The sequence below is a fragment of the Nicotiana tabacum genome, chromosome 21 (genome assembly GCF_000715075.1).
Source record: "Nicotiana tabacum cultivar K326 chromosome 21, ASM71507v2, whole genome shotgun sequence".
Lineage (NCBI taxonomy): Eukaryota > Viridiplantae > Streptophyta > Magnoliopsida > Solanales > Solanaceae > Nicotiana > Nicotiana tabacum.
The window spans coordinates 26,877,746-26,901,209 of NC_134100.1; the positions used below are offsets into that span (position 1 = coordinate 26,877,746).

Genomic DNA, 23,464 nt, shown 5'->3' on the forward strand with positions numbered 1-23,464 from the left:
TTCTTGTCACGTAGTTGGACCATATATGCCCTTTTCGAAATGGAATCCACCCAACTAATTAGCCCTTTCGTTAATTGTATTAGGGTGCATTACAAACATTATTTCCTTTTTATTAGTACTTGTTTTCTTTACCTTTCTCTTTTCTTTCTTCTTTTTTATTTTCTTCTCTTTTTTTCCTTTTCTTTCTCCCATATCCAATTTCCCCCATTGCTGATGCCTTCTCCATTTTCGTCACCAATTTCACTTAACAAAACTCATAATTCCTGTTAATTTTACTATCAATAGTGCCACATGTTCTTCTGGCCTGAATGAGATAAAAATTATCGAAGAAATTTTTTCGGTGGTGTTAATTTGGTGAAGGTAAGATGTGATTATTCAGATTTTGAAGGCCTTGTTCCCTTCAGATCTAAAGCTCCACAATGAACAACACCTTCAAAATCTGAACAAGCTATACTCCCTTCAACCAATTAATACCATCGAAAAAATTTCTCCGACAATTTTTATCTCCTTCAGGTCAGAAAAAACCTGTAGGGTTTGTGATAGCAAAATTAGAGGAAATTTATGAATTTTGTCAAGTGAAATTGGTGACGAAAATGGAGAAGGCATCAGCAATGAAGGAAATCAGATATGGGAGAAAGAAAAAGGAAAAAAAGAGAAGAAAATAAAAAAGAAGAAAGAAAAGAGAAAGGTAAAGGAAAAAAGTACTAACAAAAAAGAAATAGTGTTTGTAATGTACCTTAGTACAATTAACGAAAGAGCTAATTAGTTTGGGTGGATTCCCTTTCGAAAAGGGTATATATGAACCAACTATGTGACAGTAAGGACATATATGAACTACAGTATTAACGAAGGAAAAATGTGCTCAATTTCGTATAGTACAAGAGCATATTTAGACCTTTTCTGTGACAGTAAGGGCATATATGTGATAAAGTATTAACGAAGGACAAATGTGCTCAATTTCATATAGTACAAGGGCATATTTGGACCTTTATTAGTCCAATTTTTTTTTTTACTATGGTGTGATATTGTTTTTTTAAAAGTAATTTTCATACAAGAATCTTTCAACTACCAAAATAAACTTTATTTATACACCTAATAATTTCTCCCTCAAATTAAGTTTCATGTAGCGCACCACCACGATCCAAAGGTCTATTGTTGTGTTCCAACATCAATGAAGTTGTGGATATTCAAATGTATAGTCTTGGATAATATTCATCTTATGAACTAGATTTTGGGGTAAACTCAATATTCATTCTCTCATCATGACATTGAGTCATACCCATCCAATTTTTTGATACACGTGATGTTAGGCCCATCTTATATTGGTAAAAATTACACGGAGCGTCCTATTTGGTCGCCCCCATTTAACTTATACCTATTTTTTTTAAAACTTTTAATTTATACCCACTTCTTAAATAACTTCGGCCTCCTTTCTCCTCCTCCTTCTCCATCACCATCACCATCACCCGACTAGAGAGAAAAAGGTCACTATCTCAATTATTGAATAAACATTGACTTCAACATATCACAAACTCAAAATTCTCCTACAAACTCACTTACAATACCTGTTGAAAGAATAAGGCAATATAAGAGATTTAAAAAAAAAAAAAAAAGAGCGAAGAAAGACAGACAAAGTTCCCTAATTAAATGAAGCATGTTTAATTTGTCATCTTTTAATATAACTTCATTTTGGTGTCTTTTTCTTCTTTGTCATCAACGGGAATGAAACGTTAGTTTTCCCCTCACACCTGCACACCAAGTAAATCGCCTAAATGCCACATTATCTGTAACAGCTCTAAAACTCAAAATGGTGTTGTTGCCACAAGAACAATGTACTTACAAATAAAAAGTCAATTACAATACAAAAATTTCAGCTCTAGAGCCCGACTACTAGAATGCTGAAGTTTTGCGTGATTGTCTTTGCTACTTCAGCCCCGTGTGCTGAAGTTATGCGAAAAAGCGAGTACGCTTGCAATTTTTTTTGCAAAGCAGGCATAAGTTAAAATGTAACACAAAAAGAGAGTATAGATGCAAATCCCCTTATATTGTTCATACTCTACATATCCGGTCCAGGCAAGTGGTGTTAAATTCCCACATCAATAGAAATGTGAATTATTTGCATTTTTATATGATCGTGTATAATTTTCACATCATAAACTAGTGTATAAGGTTGAATTAGAAACAATGTCCATTCCTTTATCATCTCACCATAGTCCAAGGGTCAATTCTCAAGATTTATTTGTGCCTACCACATGGTCGAGCATTTATGGCCATCAAAGCCTAGAGCTTATCTTTTCTTTTGCGTGTGCATTTTCAAGCTACTTATGACTTGATAAAGGTAGAAAATTAACCCCAGCGTCAATCACTTTGGCATCTCCAATTATTAATTATACTTATTTATGATATTATTCACGTAGTTTTCGAATATGTTATATTAATTAAAAAACTTATAGAATTTATGCCCAAATTCGCAAAGAAAATTATGATTCGACCGTTATATTTTGACTCTTTCACATCGAATGGAAAAAAAGTTATTATTTATCAGAAAAAATTACTGATAATTATTTTATAAATGGTATTATAATAATATTATTTCTTTTGTCAATGCATAAAAATAATTAAACTCTAGAATAAATTTGGGAAAAGAGATAATAACTAGAGAAATGAGATGGAAACCACTATTATCAAAGTACACTCAGAGGCGGAACTACCATGTGAAACACGGTTTACGTGAACCCGTGGTCCTCGGGTTAAAGTATGGATATGATGTACATAATTTGAAAAAAATAGATATATATACTTGATGGAACTCATGGTTAAAAGAGACTAAGTGGTGCATTAGTTTTAATCTCTTATTTTCAATAGCCTAAGGTCAGGGGATCAAATCTCTTACCAACGTTTTGCTTTAACTTTTTTTTTTTAATTTTTTTTAAAAAAGTAATAGTGAATCCATCTTCAAACATCCTAGATCCGCCGAGTGGTCGTTATCTCTCGTTTAAACAATGCGTACAAAAGCTAATCTTGTTTATTTGGGGAAAAAGGGGGCAACAAATTCGAGTATGTCAGATTGGCGTGCCTGACACTGTAGAACAATTTTCACAAAAAGAGATATTAAACGATCCTTATTAGCTCATCATGCAAAAAAGAAGCTAACCCCACTGAAACACAGTTAGAAAGAGGCAAAATACAGCTATTCTTTGTTTTGCTCTTTCCCCTCGATCACACACTTTCTTTTTAATCGGTTTAAAAAAGGTAAACTTTTTTATGTCTATTATTTTTTATTACTTCCTTCTAACAAAGAATGAGAGTTTTGGAGCAATATAAAAATTGTATCTGTATAATCTATAAGTTATATATTCGAGTAGTAAAAACAGTAATTAACATTTGCATTAAGTTAGACTGTTTTTATTGTACACCTAAGAGTGGGGTCCTTCTCTAGACGGTATACGAACTGATAATACTTTGTACATCCGGCTGCCCTTAATTAATTTTTCGAACAAATGACATATTTGTTTTAATATTTAAAAATAATTTAAGTTTTAAGTATAGTCAGACCCTATGTTATGACATGTTTAACATTAAAGTTTTAGAAGTCCGTGTCAAGCCAAACTATTTCATACCTTTTTATATACAACAACAGCAACCCAATATAATCTTACTAGTGAGATATGAGGAGGATAGTGTGTACGTAGACCTTACCCCTACCATGGGTAGAGAGGATATTTCCGATAGACTCTCGGCTCATTCCTTCCAAGAACTCTCCACCTTGCTTTTGGAGTGGCTCGAATCTTGATTGGAAGTGGATCATGCTCACTACCACCTTTTTATATATAGAAATAATTTACGATTAAGGGTCTGATTTGTCCCTTTACTATCATAAATAGGTCTTATTTATCCTCCGTTTAAGTTTTCTATCAAAAATAACCCTACAGTTATACATTAGGGTCTACCCTTACACGTTAAAAACACCATCCCTTCTTTTAAAATCCACTTGGCATCCCCTTATTGGACCAACTGACACGACCCATTTTTTAAATTCAAACCTGTCTGATCCCAGCAACAAAACTACACCCACCTATTGGATTGGTTTTGGTTTTGTATTTTAAAAATACGATCAAATTTGATTTGGTTTTGGTTTTAATAAAAAAAATAACCGAAAAAATCGAACCAAACCAACTATAAAAGTAGTTATTTTAATTTATTAACCTATATAAAATTTCTAAATTTTTATGGTGCATATTAGCCCGTCCCATTTTAGTCTAGTTCTTTGTTGTTATAACAATATAGTTATTTGACTCGTGACACTGAGATATATCTCCATAAGAAGATAAATGCCAAACCAAATTTGATTGGATTTTTAAAATAAAAAATCAAAACCAAACCAATGAATGTGTGTAGTTTTGTTGCTGGGATCGGGCATGTTTGAATTAAAAAAATGGGGCGGGTCAGTTGGTCCAATAAGGGGATGCCAAGTGGATTTTAAAAGAAGGGATGGTGTTTTTAATGTGTAAGGGTAAATATGACCCTAATGTATAACGGCAAGAATATTTTTGATACGAAACTTAAACGGAGGATAAATAAGATCTATTTATGATAGTAGAGGGGCAAATCAGACCCTTAACCGAATAATTTAACTCAAGTTTCCTATCTCATACTTTTTATTGCAATTTTTATAGTTATAAAAATATTTATGACGTATTTTAAATTACAAACTTCAAACTATTTCTTTTTTTTTTCTTTCGTACATTTTTATTATATTAAATCCATCATATAAAATGGGAGGAAGAGTGTAATTTTCTTGAGTTCTATTTTTGAGTGGAAGAGAAAATTAGTAAAAAGTAAGAAGTGGTGGTGGGGGCGGTGGTGCTGATTCTAAAGTGAAGTGAAAGATAAGATTTTGGAAACATTCTGAGCTTTGGATTTTTGTGAGAACATTGTGTTGGTGTTGTGGCAGGCAAAAAATAAGGAAAACAACTCATCTTTTTGATGGGTCGTTGTTTTGTGTTTTTGTTGGTTTTGATAGCTAAATAATAGTAGTGGTGAGCAATTGAAGGTGGTTCTTGGATTTTCTCTCAAAGTTGTACTACTTACTTCACGTCACTTAATGCTTTTACACTGTATTTGCACTGTTTTTCAAATGCTCTTTTCCTTTTCATACGTAGCTGAAATTTTGATGATTGCATTGCTCTGCATGAAAGTTAATTTAACAGCTTCTTTGGTGAGTCCTTTAAATAATGAATAGTAAAAAAATCCATTTTTCTTCTCTTATGTTTTGACAATGCATGTTCTATAAGTTTTTCTTTGGTATGTATATATTATACGTATATTTTATACAAAAATATGCATTTTCTGATTTTACATCAGTTTCTGCAAATGGGGTTTGAGCCCTTCTGATGGTTTGTTGGTTTTCTTTTTGGCTTGTTTTCATTATACGTTGTGTTATAAGCAGAGTTCATGGTTTGAACTTGATAGATTCGACTTTTAAGTTTCTTGACAGTGAATTCATGGTACTATATTATTGACTATTGTAATTATGTGGTCAGAATTTGATGTTTGTTGAAATTTTAGTGTATTTTTTTAAATATATATCTATACTTCATGTCGTTATTTCTATTATTTTTTGTTGATAGTACTCATGTATTGTCTCTCTTTTCATCTTCTTGATTCTGCCTACACTCTACCTTCTCGTCTAGTGTCGTGTTATGTTTGTTGAGATGCTACGTTTTAGGAATTTACTTTTTCCATTGCCAATATGAACCACTTTTTTTGGGTCGCAGTGTATGTTTGTTCATATTTGTACAATTTTCTAGAATCAGTTGATGCATTTTGTTGAAAATTTTAGTGGTGGTCTTCACTTCATACCATTCTGATGTGTCTTTGCTGTGACAGGTTTTTCTATTTCAGAGGAATGTTGATTATGGTGTTTGCAAATTGTTTTCTCAAAAAAGGCAATTTGGAAGTTTTCTTAAATATATAAACATTTAGAGTGGAGGGATTTTGAAGATAAAGAATTAGTGGAAGGGCGGTGGTTTCAGTGGACAGCAAGTGGGGTTGCCTCAGATTTTCAGAACTATGATTAGCATTTTTTGCCAGACGCAGAGTCTGTTGGTTGCGATTTAAATACTAGCATTGGCTAGCATTGGCGGATTCAGAATTTAAACGTCGCGAGTTCTGAGTTGAAGAGTCATTTCCTTCTTTTTGTTTGCTGAATTAGTGGAAAGCTCCGAATTGAAATACCGGAGGTGAAGAGAATTTGTCCCTGAAGATGAAGTTTATGAAACTTGGATCCAAACCTGATCAGTTTCAGACTGAAGGAGATAATATCAGGTGAATAATGGACTTAATTTGGTGAATGTTGTTTAGTTCTTTCCCAGTATACTCTTCTTTTTGGATTTGTTTATTCTGCATATATGTCTTATTTCTACCTGACTTTAAGTTTGATGCCCTAAAAGGGTAATCATTTATCACTTATTAGGTAATTACGAGTAAATTTCTATGATAAGGATTAATAGGTTACTTGGTAAAATAATAACCTACTGTGAAAGGTTAAAAATCACTGAATGTGAAATCATTTCCAGATGATGTACTTTTTTATTACTATATTGCTATGGCTGTTAATTTTTGTTGTCTTCGTTTAGGCAAGTTCTTTCTCACACATATTACAGACACATAAAGCACATCATACTGTACAATTTTGCTTGTTAGATGAAAAACGCTTACGCGGTTATCATTGTTTAAATGGTAAATCTATCTTCAACTATTTGATTGAGTGAAAAATTGAAATTCTGATAGTAGTAGCAAAAATTAAAATTAATGTTTGCACATCGGTAGGAGCAATGTGACATAGAGTGGCAATAAATGACTTACGTGCCTATTAGATATTAAATATCTTTCTTGAAACTATATGCTTTTAACAATTTTAGACAATCAAACATCAGGAAATGATTCAAGAAAATTGTGATCTTGAAAAATGTTTCCTTTTTCAAACTAACTGGACCTTTATGTTTATAGTTTTCACATCTATTGGCCTTTCGAAGAGCTCCTACTGAATATTAATTTCCTTGAGCAATTCATTTATCGTGGATCAAAAGTATCGCCAAAAGCAAGTATTTCTAGTTGCTTTACCTATCACACAAGAATTAACTTGCATCACTGACTTAATACTTGGTTCCTGACCTCTTTTCTAATATTATCATAGACATATCCAAAGCAAGATAGATAGTGAGGCGTTTGTTGCTTTCGATATCTGGTCTATTACATTCTAGCCCGATAATTTTGATGCCTCTTAACTCAATTGTACTGATATCGGTGTTTATAAATCTAGTTGTGTTCTTTTGAGCTAATAGTCTGATACCGTGTTGATCTAGTTGAAATCTTTTTCAGAGAGAAGTGATGTGGATAGTTTTAATTGAAGATTGTTTGCTAAGTTTTTCACTAGCCATATGATGTATGAACTTTGTATATATTCAGGTATGTAGCAACTGAATTGGCAACTGACATGGTTATCAATGTTGGAGATGTGAAGTTTTACCTCCACAAGGTATGTAGCCTTTCTAATCCGTATTTGTAGGCTGTTTTCTGCATGAGAAATAGCAAATGTACTATCTTCTCCAGCCAAAATATTATCTGATAACACTGATTGCAATACAACTTCCTCCAGTTTCCCCTTCTGTCGAAGAGTTATAGCTTGCAGAAGCTGGTTGCCTGTACAAATGAGGAAAACAGCGATGAAATCAACATCCATGATATTCCTGGCGGACCTGCTGCTTTTGAAGTATGCGCAAAGTTCTGTTATGGTATGACAGTAACTTTGAATGCATATAATGTCGTTGCAGCTCGTTGTGCAGCAGAGTACTTGGAAATGTACGAGACAGTTGAGAAGGGAAATCTTATCTACAAGATTGATGTTTTTCTTACATCTAGCATCTTTCGGAGCTGGAAGGACTCTATCATTGTTCTTCAGACCACAAAAGCTTTTCTTCCCTGGTGCGAGGAACTAAAGGTCGTTAGTCATTGCCTGGATTCCGTCGCATCTAAAGCTTCCATAGACACGTCAAAGGTGGACTGGTCTTATACTTATAACCATAAAAAGCTTCTATCTGAAAATGAAATTGATCTGCACTGCGACGTAGTGAACAAGCAACAGCTTGTTCCAGAAGACTGGTGGGTTGAGGACCTTTGCGAGCTTCATATTGACTTGTATAAACGGGTCATAACAACCATAAATGCAAAAGGAAGGATGTCTCCAGAAGCAATAGGTGAAGCGTTGAAAGCATATGTCAACAGAAGGCTACCTGGATTCAGCAAGGGTAAGATACAGGGAAGTGATCCTGAAAAGTATCGGTATCTGGTTGATACGATTACTTGGTTACTGCCCGAAGAGAAAAATGGTGTTTCGTGTGGTTTCTTGATCCGACTGCTGCAAGCATCTATTGCGTTGGAATGTGGACAAACAGTGAGAAGTGAACTGAAGAGGAGGGTCGGCCTGCAGCTAGAAGAGGCAACAGTAGGTGACCTTCTAATTCGAGCTCCAGATAGTGAAACTATTATGTTCGATATTGACCTTGTACAAGACCTTGTAGAGCAGTTCATGCTCCACCAAAAGAACGGTCAGATTGATTGTCCTGCAGATAATAGATTCCCGGATATACTACCTGCGTTTGCATCAGACCGTTCCAGGGTAAAGGTGGCTAGGATAATTGACGGATACCTTGCTGAAGTTGCTAGAGATCCAAATCTACCTCTATCGAAATTTGTCAATCTTGCAGAGTTGGTATCTGGTTTCTCCAGACCATCCCATGATGGGATTTACCGTGCTATTGACATGTATCTCAAGGTATCCTTTTGCATTTCTCTTGTTTGAATTACAGTTAGTAACTTCTGTTTCAATTTATATGACGCACTTTTCTTATTAGTTATTTTCATTCCAAAGAGAAAATTTAATTTAAACTTTTCATTTTACTCACTTTACCCTTAACGAGAAGGTTTTATATCTAAACAAATGTCATTGGTCCTGCAAAGCTTTTACCTCTTAAGCTTTAGGACCACAAATTTTTTTAGAATTTTTTTTTTCTTAAACTTCGTGCCGAGTTAAACTATCTTCTATAAATTAAAATAGAGGGAGTAGTTATGCACGTATCTGAATTAAATCGAGTTAATTAGTGAAACACACCAAATTTCTGTGAAGGATTTTTCATCAAGGATTATGAATGATCTTTGGAGTATTTTCTTTTGGTAGGAACATGGGATTACGAAAAGCGAGAGAAAAAGAATTTGCAGGCTGATGGACTGCAGGAAGCTATCAGCTGAGGCCTGCATGCATGCTGTACAGAACGAGCGCCTTCCTTTGCGAGTAGTTGTACAAGTTCTGTTCTTTGAGCAAGTCAGAGCAACAACATCATCCGGCGGTGGCAGCACTCCCGACCTAACTAGATCAGTTAAGGCTTTGCTCCCAGTGGGATCTCACGGGAGCTCCACTTCTGTTACATCCAACACTGACGAAGATTGGGATGCTGTGCCCACTGCCAAGGAACTTAAAGCTCTGAAAGGTGAGTTTGCTTCTCTAAGATTGAGAGACAGGGAAGGTAACAATGGTAGTGACTTGAACAACATGAAAACAAATGCGGAAAAAGTTGATAGTAGCAAAGTGAAGGGTTCAATGATATCGAAAAAGATGTTCTCAAAACTGTGGTCAAATAAAGATAGACTAAGTGAGAATAGCAGCTCAGATACATCAGAAAGCCCATCATCTTCAAATGCAGGGGAAACAAAGTCTACCCCATATAGAAGTAGGAGGCAATCTCTGTCTTAGTATTAGCTGCAGAGCAGCCCCAGGAATTTGGTTCAATAGTAGGAGCATAATGTGTGATCAGTGGATTAGACGCACGTCATGGGTTCGAATCCTGCCGCGGACTAAAACCTGGTGTTTAAGTGGAGAAGAGTAGAGGGGTGGGCTCATTACTCACCAACTTTCGAGCTGTGTGCTTGCTGGTCCTCGGAGATTTCTCGGTTATCAAAAAAAAAAAGGATTAGCTGCTGAGCAAATGAAGTTTTCCTTAGCATGTTAAATGTTTCACTACCTATTGAAACTAGGATTGTTGAAACTAAACCTGTCACTAACCCTGAAATGGAAAAGAGAGACCTCTAAATATTTTTGTACTTATTTGATTCTATTTCATTTGCAAGGTATATCAGCTTAGGACTGCTACTGTATCCTCTAATTTCTAGCTTTTCCAATGAACTCTATAATCCACCAATATGTATAGCTTTTCACCGTGATTATAGGCTATCTTTTTTAGGATTAGAATTGGTTTTGGACCTGCGTTTTAGTTCTTTGTTCTGGTTTAAGTGGTTGAATAACTGTGGCAGATAATTAACAAGATCTTTGTTCAATTTTTGTTACTTGTCATAGTGTGGTTATGATTAAACACGTTCCTGGCGAATACTGAAAGTTTAATTATTGAATCCACATTGCGTGGCTGGTATGATGAAAAATATGTTTTTGAGAATTATATCAATCTTTATGCTTGATTATCAGAAAATATCTTTCACCAAAAGGTGGAAAATGACTTTGCAACTAATTGAATCTCACTGCTTTATGTGAACATTATAAAATTATTACCAATCATTAATTAGAGTACCACTTCCACTTGTAAGTTTGTATATACGATAATATAAAAAAATGTAAAGATCAATTTTTCATAAAATAAAATACGATAAAATAAATCACAGAGATTTTGAACGTGCTAATTGGGAGCCAAAATTGGTGGAACTGAAGATTTCTCTCTAAACAATCGAGAGAGAAAACACCAAAATCTTCGATCAATCACTCACGCGGTGTTTGGCTAAGCTTATAAGCTGGTCAAACTAACTTATAAAACACTTTTCGGCTTATTTACGTGTTTGGTAAAGTTAAAAGTGCTTATAAGTCAAAAGCTATAAGCTGGTTACCCCCATCTTATGAATTTTTATCTTATAAGCACTTTAAGTTTGACCAAGACTTTTATTATTTTATCCTTAAAATATTCTTTTTTAGAACAAAACTCATAGATCGATACTCACTGCCTCAAGTAATTTTTCAACCTAACACCTCCCTTCCCCCCATCCCCGGCCTCTTCAAGTTTGCAATTCTCATTGACTATTTAAGTCAATCAAATTCTCTATTCCTTTGCATATTTGTATCTATGTGATTGTGTATTAATTTTTGAACTGTACATAATAACTGAGGACATATCAAATTTTTAGTGTATTACTCTAGAAGTGTTGCGCTGATGAAGACAGTGTTTGTTTCTCTTCAAATATTTTGTCTTATTTAGGTTTATTTTTTATTGAAAAACTTTTGTCAATTTATTATTATAACGTATGATTATATGCTTATCATAAACTATATTATATTTATCATAAATATTATCTTATCTAAACACGATTATATTTAAAATAAAATGACAAATAGAATATTTTGTATTTGAATCGATCTCGAATCTAAAATTTTGAAGAATTTACGCTCTTATAAGTGTAAACAGTTCTAAGGTTATTTAAGTCATTTTAACAGAAAAAGAACTTATCAGCACTTTTTTATCAAATACTGCAATAACTTACTATTAATTCAGCACTTGTATCCAAACACGTAACTGCTTATTTATTAAATCAGTTTTAGCACTTAAAATTGCTATTCAGTACCTAATGCTTATCAACTATTTCAAATCAGCTAATTCAAACGGGCTCTCAGTCTCTCAATAATCAACGAGTCCAAAACGCTTTTGATGTTTTTTTGGACAAAAATCACTTTTATACTGCTTAAAAAAAGTTACATAAATGAGTAAAACGCAGTACTATACTGCGAACTACGTTAACGGAAATTAGTCCGTTAAAGTAAAACGCAGTACCATACTGCGTTTTACTTTATTTTTTTATTTTTTTGTAATTCGCAGTACCGTACTGCGTTTTACATCAATTTTTTTTTGTAATTCGCAGTATAATACTGCGTTTTATAAAGCTGTTCGCAGTATTATACTGCATTTTTACTCTGGTTTTTGGCCCACCAATAATGAACTGACATAATAATAATTCAATACATAAAACGTAGTATTGTACCGCGTTTTATATTCGGACTTGCCTTATTTAAAGGCGTTTCAATTTTATGAAAATTCATTCAATCTTCAAACTTACGTTCATACTTCTCTCTTTTTCTTATCAATCATTTTTTTACAATGTCTGAAGTGGCAAAAATAAGGGTTTCACTATATTGGGGGGGGGGGGATGAGGTTGTGTTGGAGAATAACTCTATGAGGTATAGCTCACCTCCACAATGTCATGTTAAATTGCCGCTTACTATGGAGTAAGATAAATTGGTATCGTTGTTACGTAAAAAAATGAATGAGAGGTGGCGTTCGGTTAACCTTAAAATAACCGATAGATTTCCGTATTCAGTGACTCCGCAGAGGTTTGCTTATTATTCTGAGTTTAACATTTAACATCGAGGATGATGAAACCCTTAGAGATTTTTTGCGGATTCCGGATGAATACAGGGAATTTATTGTAATAAAATTATTGGAAATGTACGTCAAGGTGGAAGACGTTCCCAATAATGAGGGCGTGCATAGTAGGGATAACCCCCGTCATCGGGTGGTTATTCTGGAGCAGTTTTTGCCGGACAAATTGCTGATGAAAGAGCTTGCCTTGATTTAAACTTGTCACCACCAGCAAATGAGCAGCTGCAAAATAATTTTTCGACTTTATATAATCAATAAGACGACTAGTAAACTTCAATTCCGTGGGTGCTTTAGCGATGTTTATTTTATGTTTTAATTGGATTTGTATTAACACTCATATTTTTCATAGGGGGTACCGTCCGGATACGAATTTTACAAGTTATGACCCCGCCCCTAGTTGGAATATGTGTATTTTTGGAGTATTGGACCACGGTGGTCCATCTGGGAGTCATCACCAACAAGCAAATATACATCATGAAACGTCAAGACAGTACAACTTGTAAGTAAAGTGATATAGCTATATCTAAAGTATTTATCTAGTTGGGTATATTATCATTTTGTTATTTTTGTGCAGTGAAAATGAGATTCTTGAAGCTCCTAACCTCACACAGTTGCCCATAGATGACGTATTTACTCGTGATTTGGCAGATGCACAGAGTCAGGAAGATGATAGTGATTATGACAACAATGCGGATGAGTCTGGGGATGACACACCCTTCCATGATGAGGGTGATGAGGAGGAGGAAGTGAATGTTGAACCTGAGCTGACGAGGGAGCATGTTCCTCCACCTCCCGCTAGACCAAGAGTGTACGAGTCCCACGTGCCATTTCATGAGCGGAATATTCCCTACCTTGATAATTTGCCAAGCATGCCGAACGTGGATGCCCTTACAAGGGATGAATTTCGGTCAGGGATGTGGGATGAGTCTAGACCAGCTATTCTGACAAAGGGCATGTATTTCCCTGATAAAGCTCGCTTAATTAGGGCTGTAAAAATCTACAGTATAAGAGAGTGCCGTGAGATGACAGTAAGTGAGTCAACTACGGAGAAATACAAGGTTGTATGTCGTAGAGACTTTATGGGTTGTCACTGGATGTTGCGTGCCACCAAGAAGAAATCAGGTTTGTGGAAAGTGGGTAAATTTATTAGCGAGCACATATGTGAAATGGACACATACAATGAGAATCACTTCAACTTGGATGTGGACTTGATTTCTCTTGTCTTGATTCCATATTTGGAAGTGTCCATTAGGTTCAAGATTAAAGAGTATATTACAGCCGTCCACCAGGAGTATGGTTGTACTATAACCAAAAGAAAGGCATATCTCGGTCGCAAACGTGCCTTTGAACTTATTTATGGTGACTGGGATAAGTCTTTTTCAAATCTGCCCAGGTACATGGCCGCACTGCAACACTTTAACCCCGGGACTGTTGTTGAATGGAGGCGTGAGCGGAGTCCGGACAGACCCGTATATATTTTCAACTATGTGTTCTGGTCATTTAAACCAACAATTGATGGTTTTGTGCATTGTCGTCCTGTTATTTCCATAGACGGTACTCATGTCTATGGAAAGTATGATATTAAGCTTTTGATTGCAGTTGCAGTAGATGCCAACGAGAAAATATTTCCACTAGCTTTTGCAATATGTGCCAACGAAAGTGAAGAGACATGGACGCTTTTTTTTGAACCACTTGAAGCAGCACATTGTCAAACAGCGTTCAGGTATTTGTCTAATATCAAATCGGCATGGTAGTATTTTAAGTTCTGTACGTCACTTGCCTGAATGGCAGGAACCATATGCATACCACCGTTACTATGTGCGTCACCTGAAGGCCAATTTCCAGAAGAAATATCCTGACAAGGCATTGCATGACTTAATGTGGATGGCTGCAACTGAGCACCAGCAGTGCAAATTCACGAGGCATATGGAAGCGATCCGGCCATTAGAACCACGAGCCTATACTTGGTTGATGGGGCATGAGCTTCACATGTGGACATTACATGCTGATGGCGGAAGACGATGGGGAGCCCTCACTACAAACGTGTCAGAGTCATTCAACGGCTTGTTGAAGTCTGCCCGTGGACTGCCTGTCACTGCCATGGTCCGCATGACATTCAAACAGAGTGCGGAGAGGTTTGTTGAAAGGCATGCAGCTGCATCAGCATTGATGGACAGGGGTGTTTAATTTATGCCAATACCCATGAGAAGATTTGAAAGGTCGAGGAGGCGAGCACAGTGGCATTCATTTATTCAGTACGATCATGAACGAGGTATTTTTGAAGTTAAGACCGCTATCCGTGGACATCGTGGGAATAATCTACAGACGGTGAATGAAAATAGAAGGTTATGTTCATGTGGGAAATGGACCATCTACCATATTCCGTGCGCACATGCGTTGAAGTGCTTTCAACAAGTTGGATATGGGGCAACAAACTATATTGATAGGCAATACAGTGTTGCTGCATACATAGACGCGTATAGTGTGAAGTTGCAACCATTAGGTGCTGAGCATTATTGGCCGCCGGAACCTTTTAGATGGTATGTAACAAGGACTATTTGCGCAAGCTGCAAGTGCAAAAGAGAACGCGTATACGGAACCAAATGGATATTGGTGACACCGTTTATGCGCGTAAATGTGGCATATGCTCGCAAACAGGACATGACCGTCGTAAATGTCCTTAAGGTGTTGTGCGTGGCGGTGGTAATCCAGCTCCTGGTGCAAGTTCGTCGAATGTACCCAACTATCAAGGATACCCCTAGTCTTTTATTTTGGTTTTTTTTTGTAATACGTGTTTGTACTTGTGTATGTTACAATATATATCAAATAAAATTATGTTCCACAATTTGGAATAAGTGAAGAAAAAGTTGTTTAATTGTAGGAAAATATAAATAAAACATTACTACAGCACAAACACAAACATAACAGGACAACATAATAAAAATACATGAAATATGAAAAATACACTAAACACATACATGCCAATGTTTAGTCCCGGTTGCCATTTATTCTCCGCTCCAACCACTTAAATCGTTCTTCTATTCGTTCTTTTTCTTCTTCTACCTCTTTCAGTTTCGCCTTCACCTCCGCAAGTTCACGTTTATATTTTTCTTTTCGTTTCATTTTGTGTTTCACAATTCCATTGTGCTTTTCATTTTTCTTCTCCCACCTCCTTCAGTTTCGCCCTCATTTCTACAATAATTCTATCGCTTTCTCTTTGTGTTTCACGTTGGCATAAACACATATTATGAAGAAACTGTAGTTGTTCTCTGTAGCATTCCTGATAACATGGTTCATCAACCCATTCATCAAAATCACAAATAGGTTCGCCGGGAACCTTGTATAACTGGTTCATACAGCACCAGTAGCGACGTCCAACTTCACCACCGTCCCAACAATTTTGCATCGAGCATTCTTTTCCACAGTTGCACTTTGGTGGACGAAGAGGTTGAGCCATTTAATGAAATATTTGCTTTTAGTAAGAAAAACCTTACTTTTAATGAAATATTTGCTTTTACTAATTTTTGAGCACACAAAATAACTACAATGATGCCGTTATTTATAGGCGAAAAATTTAATACATAAAGTGTGGTATAGTACTGCGTTTTATGGAGTTGTCTTGTCGTTCTGAAAAAGATGAAAACCATGTGAAAAAACTGGTTTATTGCAGAAAATTTAATACATAAAGCGTGGTATAGTACTGCGTTTTATGGAGTTGTCTTGTCGTTCTGAAAAAGATGAAAACCATGTGAAAAAAGCTAGTTTATTGCAGAAAAATTTAATACATAAAGCGTGGTATAGTACTGCGTTTTATGGAGTTGTCTTGTCGTTCTGAAAAAGATGAAAACCATGTGAAAAAGCTGGTTTATTGCAGAAAAATTTAATACATAAAGCGTGGTATAGTACTGCGTTTTATGGAGTTGTCTTGTCGTTCTGAAAAAGATGAAAACCATGTGAAAAAAGCTGGTTTTAGTTATCCTTTGTGCAGTGATGGTTTTAGTTCTACTGTTTGTTTTTGTGTTACGTTTGCAATGTTTGTGTTTCTTGTGTACTGTTTAAGTAAAATTGTTGTTCAAACGCAATTAAAATAAAAATGTTGTTAAAAGATAATTGTTATCATTATTTACATAATGCACTATTTACACAAGCTAAAAACCTAAGTAAATCAGTGAGTCCCGCAGCCTGTGTGCTTCAGTGCTGCTGCTGGCCTGAGTCGCATCCCCTGTCGCCTGGGTACACTATCTCGATCATCATCATCAAGCCGCCTCTTTATGTGAGGATGTGCAGCATCATCGACACAACAACTGGCAGGATCAGAAGAATAGGTCGTCGGGCCGTCAACAACCTACAAAACAAGTACTAAACTTAGCAGGTGACAAAGTATATTTGTATTGTACGTGTTAAGTCAAAAAATATATTCCCACCGTGGTCTCGTCGGCCTCCTGAATATATGCATCCGTGGTGTCCTCATCAAAGCATGTAGTGGCCACAAAGATGGGTTGGGACGAAGCCTTCATACAAACCTTAAAAATTAATTAATGGCAGCTCATTAAGGAAAAGAAAACAAATTGAAATTTTAAAGTAATACAAACATACCTGCGCCTGTGGTAGATCCGCATCAACCACCGGGGATGAGGCATAACTCAACCTGCGCCCGCCATCCACGTCCCGGGTGGGCCAATCCTCAGCTGCGGTAGATGGGCATGTAAAGTACTGGTATACATCTCCGTCGAATGTACTCGTGATCGACAATGCTCCTGACGGGGTGACCTGGGATGCTGGCAGAGATAGCTGAAGGCTGTACGAAGGCATGCTGCTGGAAGGCTCATCTTCCCGAGGTATATAACCCGGCTGATCATCTCCAAGTGCCAAAACTCCAAAGTCCTCATCATGTCCCTCAACATGTGGGTCGATAGATGCCTCAACGCCCCATTGCTGGAGACCACCTCCTCGCCGTCCCCCGCGACCCCGTGGGGCACCCCTACCTCGTGGGGCACCCCTCCCTCGTGCCCTACCCCTGCCTCGTGGGACACCCCTACCCCGATGGTAGTCCTCTAGCGCCGCATACTGAGCCTCGTGGTCCAACCTCGCGGCATCTCTCGCCTGAAACAGGGTCCGACGAGCCAACTGTGCCACCCGCCGGCCATAGTCAACGACTGTAGGGATGTCGGTATGCTGCTGCATCTCCTATCCCAACTGGTAGAGGTGATGATGGCCAATATCCTGTGAAATATTTAAAATATTAATTAAATAACGCTATATCACAATTATACGATATTAATAAGCCAAAAAACATACCAGTTCCTCGTATCTCCCGGCGTACGGTCTGTAGCACTCGCCAAGTACATGAATGGGGTTCCTGATAATCAGTCGGGTGTGACGGCGGTACCATGACGAATACATATGAATAGTGGCCTCCTAGGTAAATGTAGGTGTTGGCGGAATACGGTCAGCTCAGTGCTCCTCCCAAATAAGGACCTGCTGCTCTAGCCATCCCATATATATATCGTGCTCTAGCCAGCCTGGAACGGTCATCCCGCTGATAGTGTATAGCCACCCATCCAGTATCCCTCGTATAGGATGGGGACGGTGAAACTGGCGAAGCACACGCTCTGTGGCATGATACTCAACCATATCGAAGAAGATCATTGGGGCGGAGGTGCTCCAAAGCATTCGATCGACTGAGCAATAAACGGGCAGCTGAGCTACCACTCGTCGCTGTATGGCGTCCAGATGAACTGCCAAATAATAACATAAAAGTGAGTATGCGCAACACAACTCAATTTAAACAAGTAAGTATAGGTACATATCTACCTGTCCGTCCACCAGCATATCTAGCACATCCCTGATAAGGGGAGATTATGATGAGCATCGGTCCCTCAGTAGTTCCCACGCCGGAGAATCCACCTAGAAGCTAGAGGGAGAAACGGATAAGCCTCACCAGGCGCAAGTGCTGGTAGAGGTGGCTGCAACGACATGATCCGCTGCCAGGCCCAAACCTAAGATAAAAGGTTGATGTAAAATTTATGAGTCATTTCGACCATATAGAATTCGGAGAAATGAACAGAGTATTCGAAAATGTTGTCACCTGTAGGAGGGGCAGAAAATCACATATGTCCACCGCTGGGCCCATGCTCGCCCGGCACATGCTCCTATACAGGTATGCGAGAACAGCAGCACCCCAACTGTACTGGGGTAAACCATCCAACTCCTGAAGATGATGGAGAAAGCGCATACTCACTTTACTCCCCGAAGTGTTCGGGAACAAGACACACCCGAAAAGCAGGAGCAGCGCCAACCGCGTGTACCTCTCAATATGGAGATCCTCCGTCTCGCCGGTAATGTCTGGGTGCAAAAACGCCATATGATCTCTGATGGCTGACAAAGCAACGCGACTGCCCCCAGCGTCACCCTGAGGTCTATAACCAGTAAAATGCATCATCATATCCAAAAATTGTGCACGCGTCATGGATCTAATGTACTGGGGCAGTGCTACGACCCGTCCATCTATGCGTAGCCCATACAAAACCTGAACATCCTCCAGCGTGATGGTGCCTCTCCAGTGGGCAAGTGAAAAGTGTGCGTCTCCGGTTGCTACCGCTCCACCAAGGCCGTGATGAGAGACCAATAAAGCTGCATCCGTCCAAGCTCAAAAATCGTATAGAAGCTCGTAGCCTGTAGATGCGCGACAACGCGGGCATGGAAAGGATGCTCCCCGATGAACTGCCACAAATCGTTAGGTCTTCTGGGGCGGAGAGGCTGCATCGATAGCTGTCCCTCCCATACAAATGAGGACCTATGGTCGCCCTGCAACACTAGTAGCTGATCCTCGGCAGGTCCGGGATGCGCAGGCGGAGGAAAGTCCATGTCGTCTACTATAATTTAAACAAAATTAATTGTGTGTGTTAGCTTAATAAATTAAATAATTAATTATGTTTAAAATTGGATTGAATAATTATGTACGGGTTCCAGGCTCGATATTTGAGGCCCGGTAGCACCGAGTTATCCTTAATTATTATACGTGTTAATTTCAACAAAATTAATTGCCTGTTAGCTTAATAAATTAAATAATTAATTATGTTTAAAATTGGACTGAATAATTATGTACGGGTTCCAGGCTCGATATTTGAGGCCCGGTAGCACCGAGTTATCCTTAATTATTATGCGTGTTAATTTCAACATTTTTAGAATTGTGCCTGTTAGCTTAATAAATTAAATAATTAATTATGTTTAAAATTGGACTGAATAATTATGTATGGGTTCCAGGCTCGATATTTGAGGCCCGGTAGCACCGAGTTATCCTTAATTATTATGCGGTGTTAATTTCAACATTTTTAGAATTGTGCCTGTTAGCTTAATAAATTAAATAATTAATTATGTTTAAAATTGGACTGAATAATTATGTATGGGTTCCAGGCTCGATATTTGAGGCCCGGTAGCACCGAGTTATCCTTAATTATTATGCGTGTTAATTTCAATATTTTTAGAATTTTCTTAGCTTAATAAATTAAATAATTAATTATGTTTAAAATTGGACTGAATAATTATGTATGGGTTCCAGGCTCGATATTTGAGTTAATTTTACAACATATATTAATTTGTTACTTTTGTAAGTTTATTGTTATAAATTAAATAATTAATTTTGTAAAGTGTAATTGGAGTTACTACATACTTAAACTACATAGACTCTACGCTAAAAGGCTCTACATTTTACTACGCTAAAAGGCTCTATATTTTACAACACTAAAAGGCTCTATATTTTACTACACTAAAAGGCTCTATATTTACTACACTAAATATTTTACTACGCTAAAAGGTCAATATTACATATAAAAACAACTAACATAAAATACAAATATGAACAACAAACAAAATAAATAATATTAATTTTTTAACAATACAAATAATTTATCAAATTTTAATAACTTTTTGTACCAAAGCTAATAAATCAGTCCGAGTATAAATAAGATACAAATTTAAACACAAACATAACACAAATTAACATGGAAACACATTAAACAATACAAATATGCATGTACTATACGAGTTTCGACATAAACAAATCGAAATACCTTGATTTAAATTTTTTGAATTTGATTGAAATCGAATTTTTGCACCCGAAAGAAGGAATCCAAAGCTTGTCTTGTATGTGGGACCTACACTCCTTGCTCTTTAGGTGACTGGTGGGGCCAATTTTTTTTTTTTAAGTTTGTCGCGGGGTGGGGGAGGAGGGGGGGGACCAGAACAATCGAAATTTTTAAACAAGAAGGGGCTGCGTTCAGTGGTCCAAGGAAGAAGAAGGGGCTGCGCTTTATAAAGTTGTTCGCAGTATTATACTGCGTTTTAGGTAAAACGCAGTATAATACTGCGAACAGCTTTATAAAACGCAGTATTATACTGCGAATTACAACAAAAAAAAAATTTGATGTAAAATGCAGTACGGTACTGCGAATTACAAAAAAATAAAAAAATAAAGTAAAACGCAGTATGGTACTGTGTTTTACTTTAACAGACTAATTTCCGTTAACGTAGTTCGCAGTATAGTACTGCGTTTTACTCATTTATGTAACTTTTTTTTAAGCAGTATAAAAGTTTTTTTTTGTCCAAAAAAATATCAAAAAAGTTTTGGACTCAATAATCAACTCTAACTGACCCACAGCCGGAGACCAATGAAAGGGAGCTCACATACCAACAAAGAGGAAGATCTCCTCATGTGCAGCACACAAAAATCAAAAGAGGCCGACACTAGTATGGAAGCACAGGTAAGCTACAGGGAGACAATAACCCAAAAATCAAACCTTTTCTCTAATGGGTTTCGACTGCACACTTTTTACCAACCTGTCCCTGGAGGAAGAAAAAGATAACACAACAAACCACCCAAATTTCATGCCTATAATAACATCGGACAAAGATAGACTATATGAACCTTGGAAACAATCCCTAATCATCAAGCTACGACAAACGCATGGGCCACAACTTACTGTGCACAAAAATACAAAAGTTTTGGAGCTCAACAGAACTCCTGAACCTCATAGATCTAGGTAACGATTTTTAACTGATACGATTTACATCCATTTATCTCTATCACAAGGCCCTAAACCATGGACCATGGTTTATTCGTTCACAATTCATTACAGTCAGAAAATGGACACAAAAATTCAACCCATCACATCACTCTTTCCACCATCTGGATACATCTTCAAGAACTACCTAATGAATGCTATGACCTAAAAATATTGAAAAAAATAAGACAACTGATTGGGAAAATTTTAAAGATTGACAGCTGCGTTACCATCACGACAAGGGGACGCTATGTACGGCTATGTATTCTGGCCCCCTTAGGAAAACCTATACTAAGGAATGTCATGATTCGAAAACACCTACAAGAAATAAACTATGAAGACACAAACCCAATTTGTACTGTTTGCGGATGCTTGGGTCATAACCTATATCAATGTCATACAAGGAATCTAACAACAACAAAAACTGATGAGCAATCTTCCACATATGCGACTACCGGACAGTGGAAAACGATTTTCTATGCCCAAAAAAGGTACGCCACTACAACCCTTGATCCACAAAAAATTGGGAAAGAAAATATTGGAAAAGAAAAAATTGAAAAAAATGAAGGAAAAATTACTGTTGAAAAAATAGAAAAAAAAGGATGAAAAAGAAAAAGGAAAAGAGAAAAAATATTACAAAAAATATACAAAGTCCGGCGGCCTATGACTTCTTCACACCTAGCACTAATGTTACACTAGGTACAAAAACCTCAAACTTGGAGGTCAAGATTGAAAAAAGGTCGAACACCTATCCAACACCTGAAAGGTCAAATATTACTCAACAAAATATCTTTGGCATCCTGAGTCAACTAGATTTGGAAAATAAATTACCAAGGATAAAAATATCTAGACCAACCATAACTACTGCTTTAGCCACCACATCATCAATCATACATCACCAAGAAGAAACATGCACCCCATTTCTAATTACAGCATCCCAAATGAACTGCCCTTCCAATAATTACACTACACCACCAATACCCAAAACAAATTTACTAAAAAAGAAACTGCTTCGCACACAAAATCACTGTCCACCCCCTGTTTGAACAAAAAGTTTGAGACTATTTTGCCAACGTCAATTATCGATAATAAAGAAGGTAAATTTTAGCCAAGTATAGTCAACTTCAGATCTAAAAGTGTATAACGAGAAATAATGAAAGGTACGAACATCTCGTATCTGTTGATGTCATAATCTTATCTCCGATAAGAGGAAAAAGGAGTTTACATTCTTAAACAAAAATGGAAATTGTAGGAGAAAGAGTCTCGAGAAAAAGCTCCATTTTCCAGAAACCCCCCCTTCTATATATAGTTCCTGGAATCTTTCATCCAGCGGTCTTTGACTAACATGATCCTCTGCGACGGTCCTTCTTGTCAGTACAGTAACGTCTTTGACATATGCTGCCAATGATTTGACCTCAAGGTCGGTCGTGGTACCTTTCACTATTTTCTCACCTGGGTGAGACCCTGGCTTGGTCGACCGCTATGGTCAGATTTTGACATATACAATTAATCCCTCCGTCCGTCGAGGTCGTCCCTTAGCGGGCTTGATGGGCAGATTCTGTCGATTCGAAGGTTAGGAGAAATCTGACTGTACACCTTTGAGCGAGATTTTTTTTTGGATCGAGGTGATAATGTACCACTTCAATAGTGCCTTTGGATCGTCGCATCCGTTCGGAGTTGAACCGTTGTGCTGGTTCGAAACATCGTTTGTAATTGCTGCCATTATGACACATGTTTCGGGAGACTTGAACTGTTTCTCATGCCCTATCAGTTTTGATTGGTGACTCTTGGGTTTCCCGCTTGAGGCATTTATGTTCCTATAAATATGGGAAAACACCATTCCACTGGTACACTTTTTCGATTTATCAAAAGAGTTTTGCGAGTCTTCATCTTCTCCGATACTTCAGATTT

At 37.1% G+C, this 23,464-nt stretch overlaps 1 protein-coding gene across 4 annotated transcripts; it reads left to right on the forward strand.

The window, feature by feature from the left end:
* The first annotated feature begins 4,910 nt into the window (after positions 1-4,910).
* On the forward strand, positions 4,911-10,301 carry LOC107824384 (phototropic-responsive NPH3 family protein NPY4). 4 transcript variants are annotated; one of them, XM_075241544.1, is made up of 5 exons: positions 4,911-5,053; positions 5,890-6,327; positions 7,471-7,540; positions 7,661-8,836; positions 9,239-10,301. In XM_075241544.1, the coding sequence occupies exons 2-5, from the start codon at positions 6,266-6,268 to the stop codon at positions 9,809-9,811; spliced, it is 1,881 nt and encodes a 626-aa protein (XP_075097645.1). In that variant the 5' UTR covers positions 4,911-5,053; positions 5,890-6,265; the 3' UTR covers positions 9,812-10,301. The 4 variants fall into 4 exon arrangements, with proteins under 4 accessions (XP_075097645.1, XP_016506616.1, XP_016506640.1 ...); XM_016651130.2 differs by having other exon boundaries at positions 5,044-5,218; XM_016651154.2 differs by lacking the exon at positions 4,911-5,053 and adding an exon at positions 5,140-5,304.
* Positions 10,302-23,464: the final 13,163 nt, after the last annotated feature.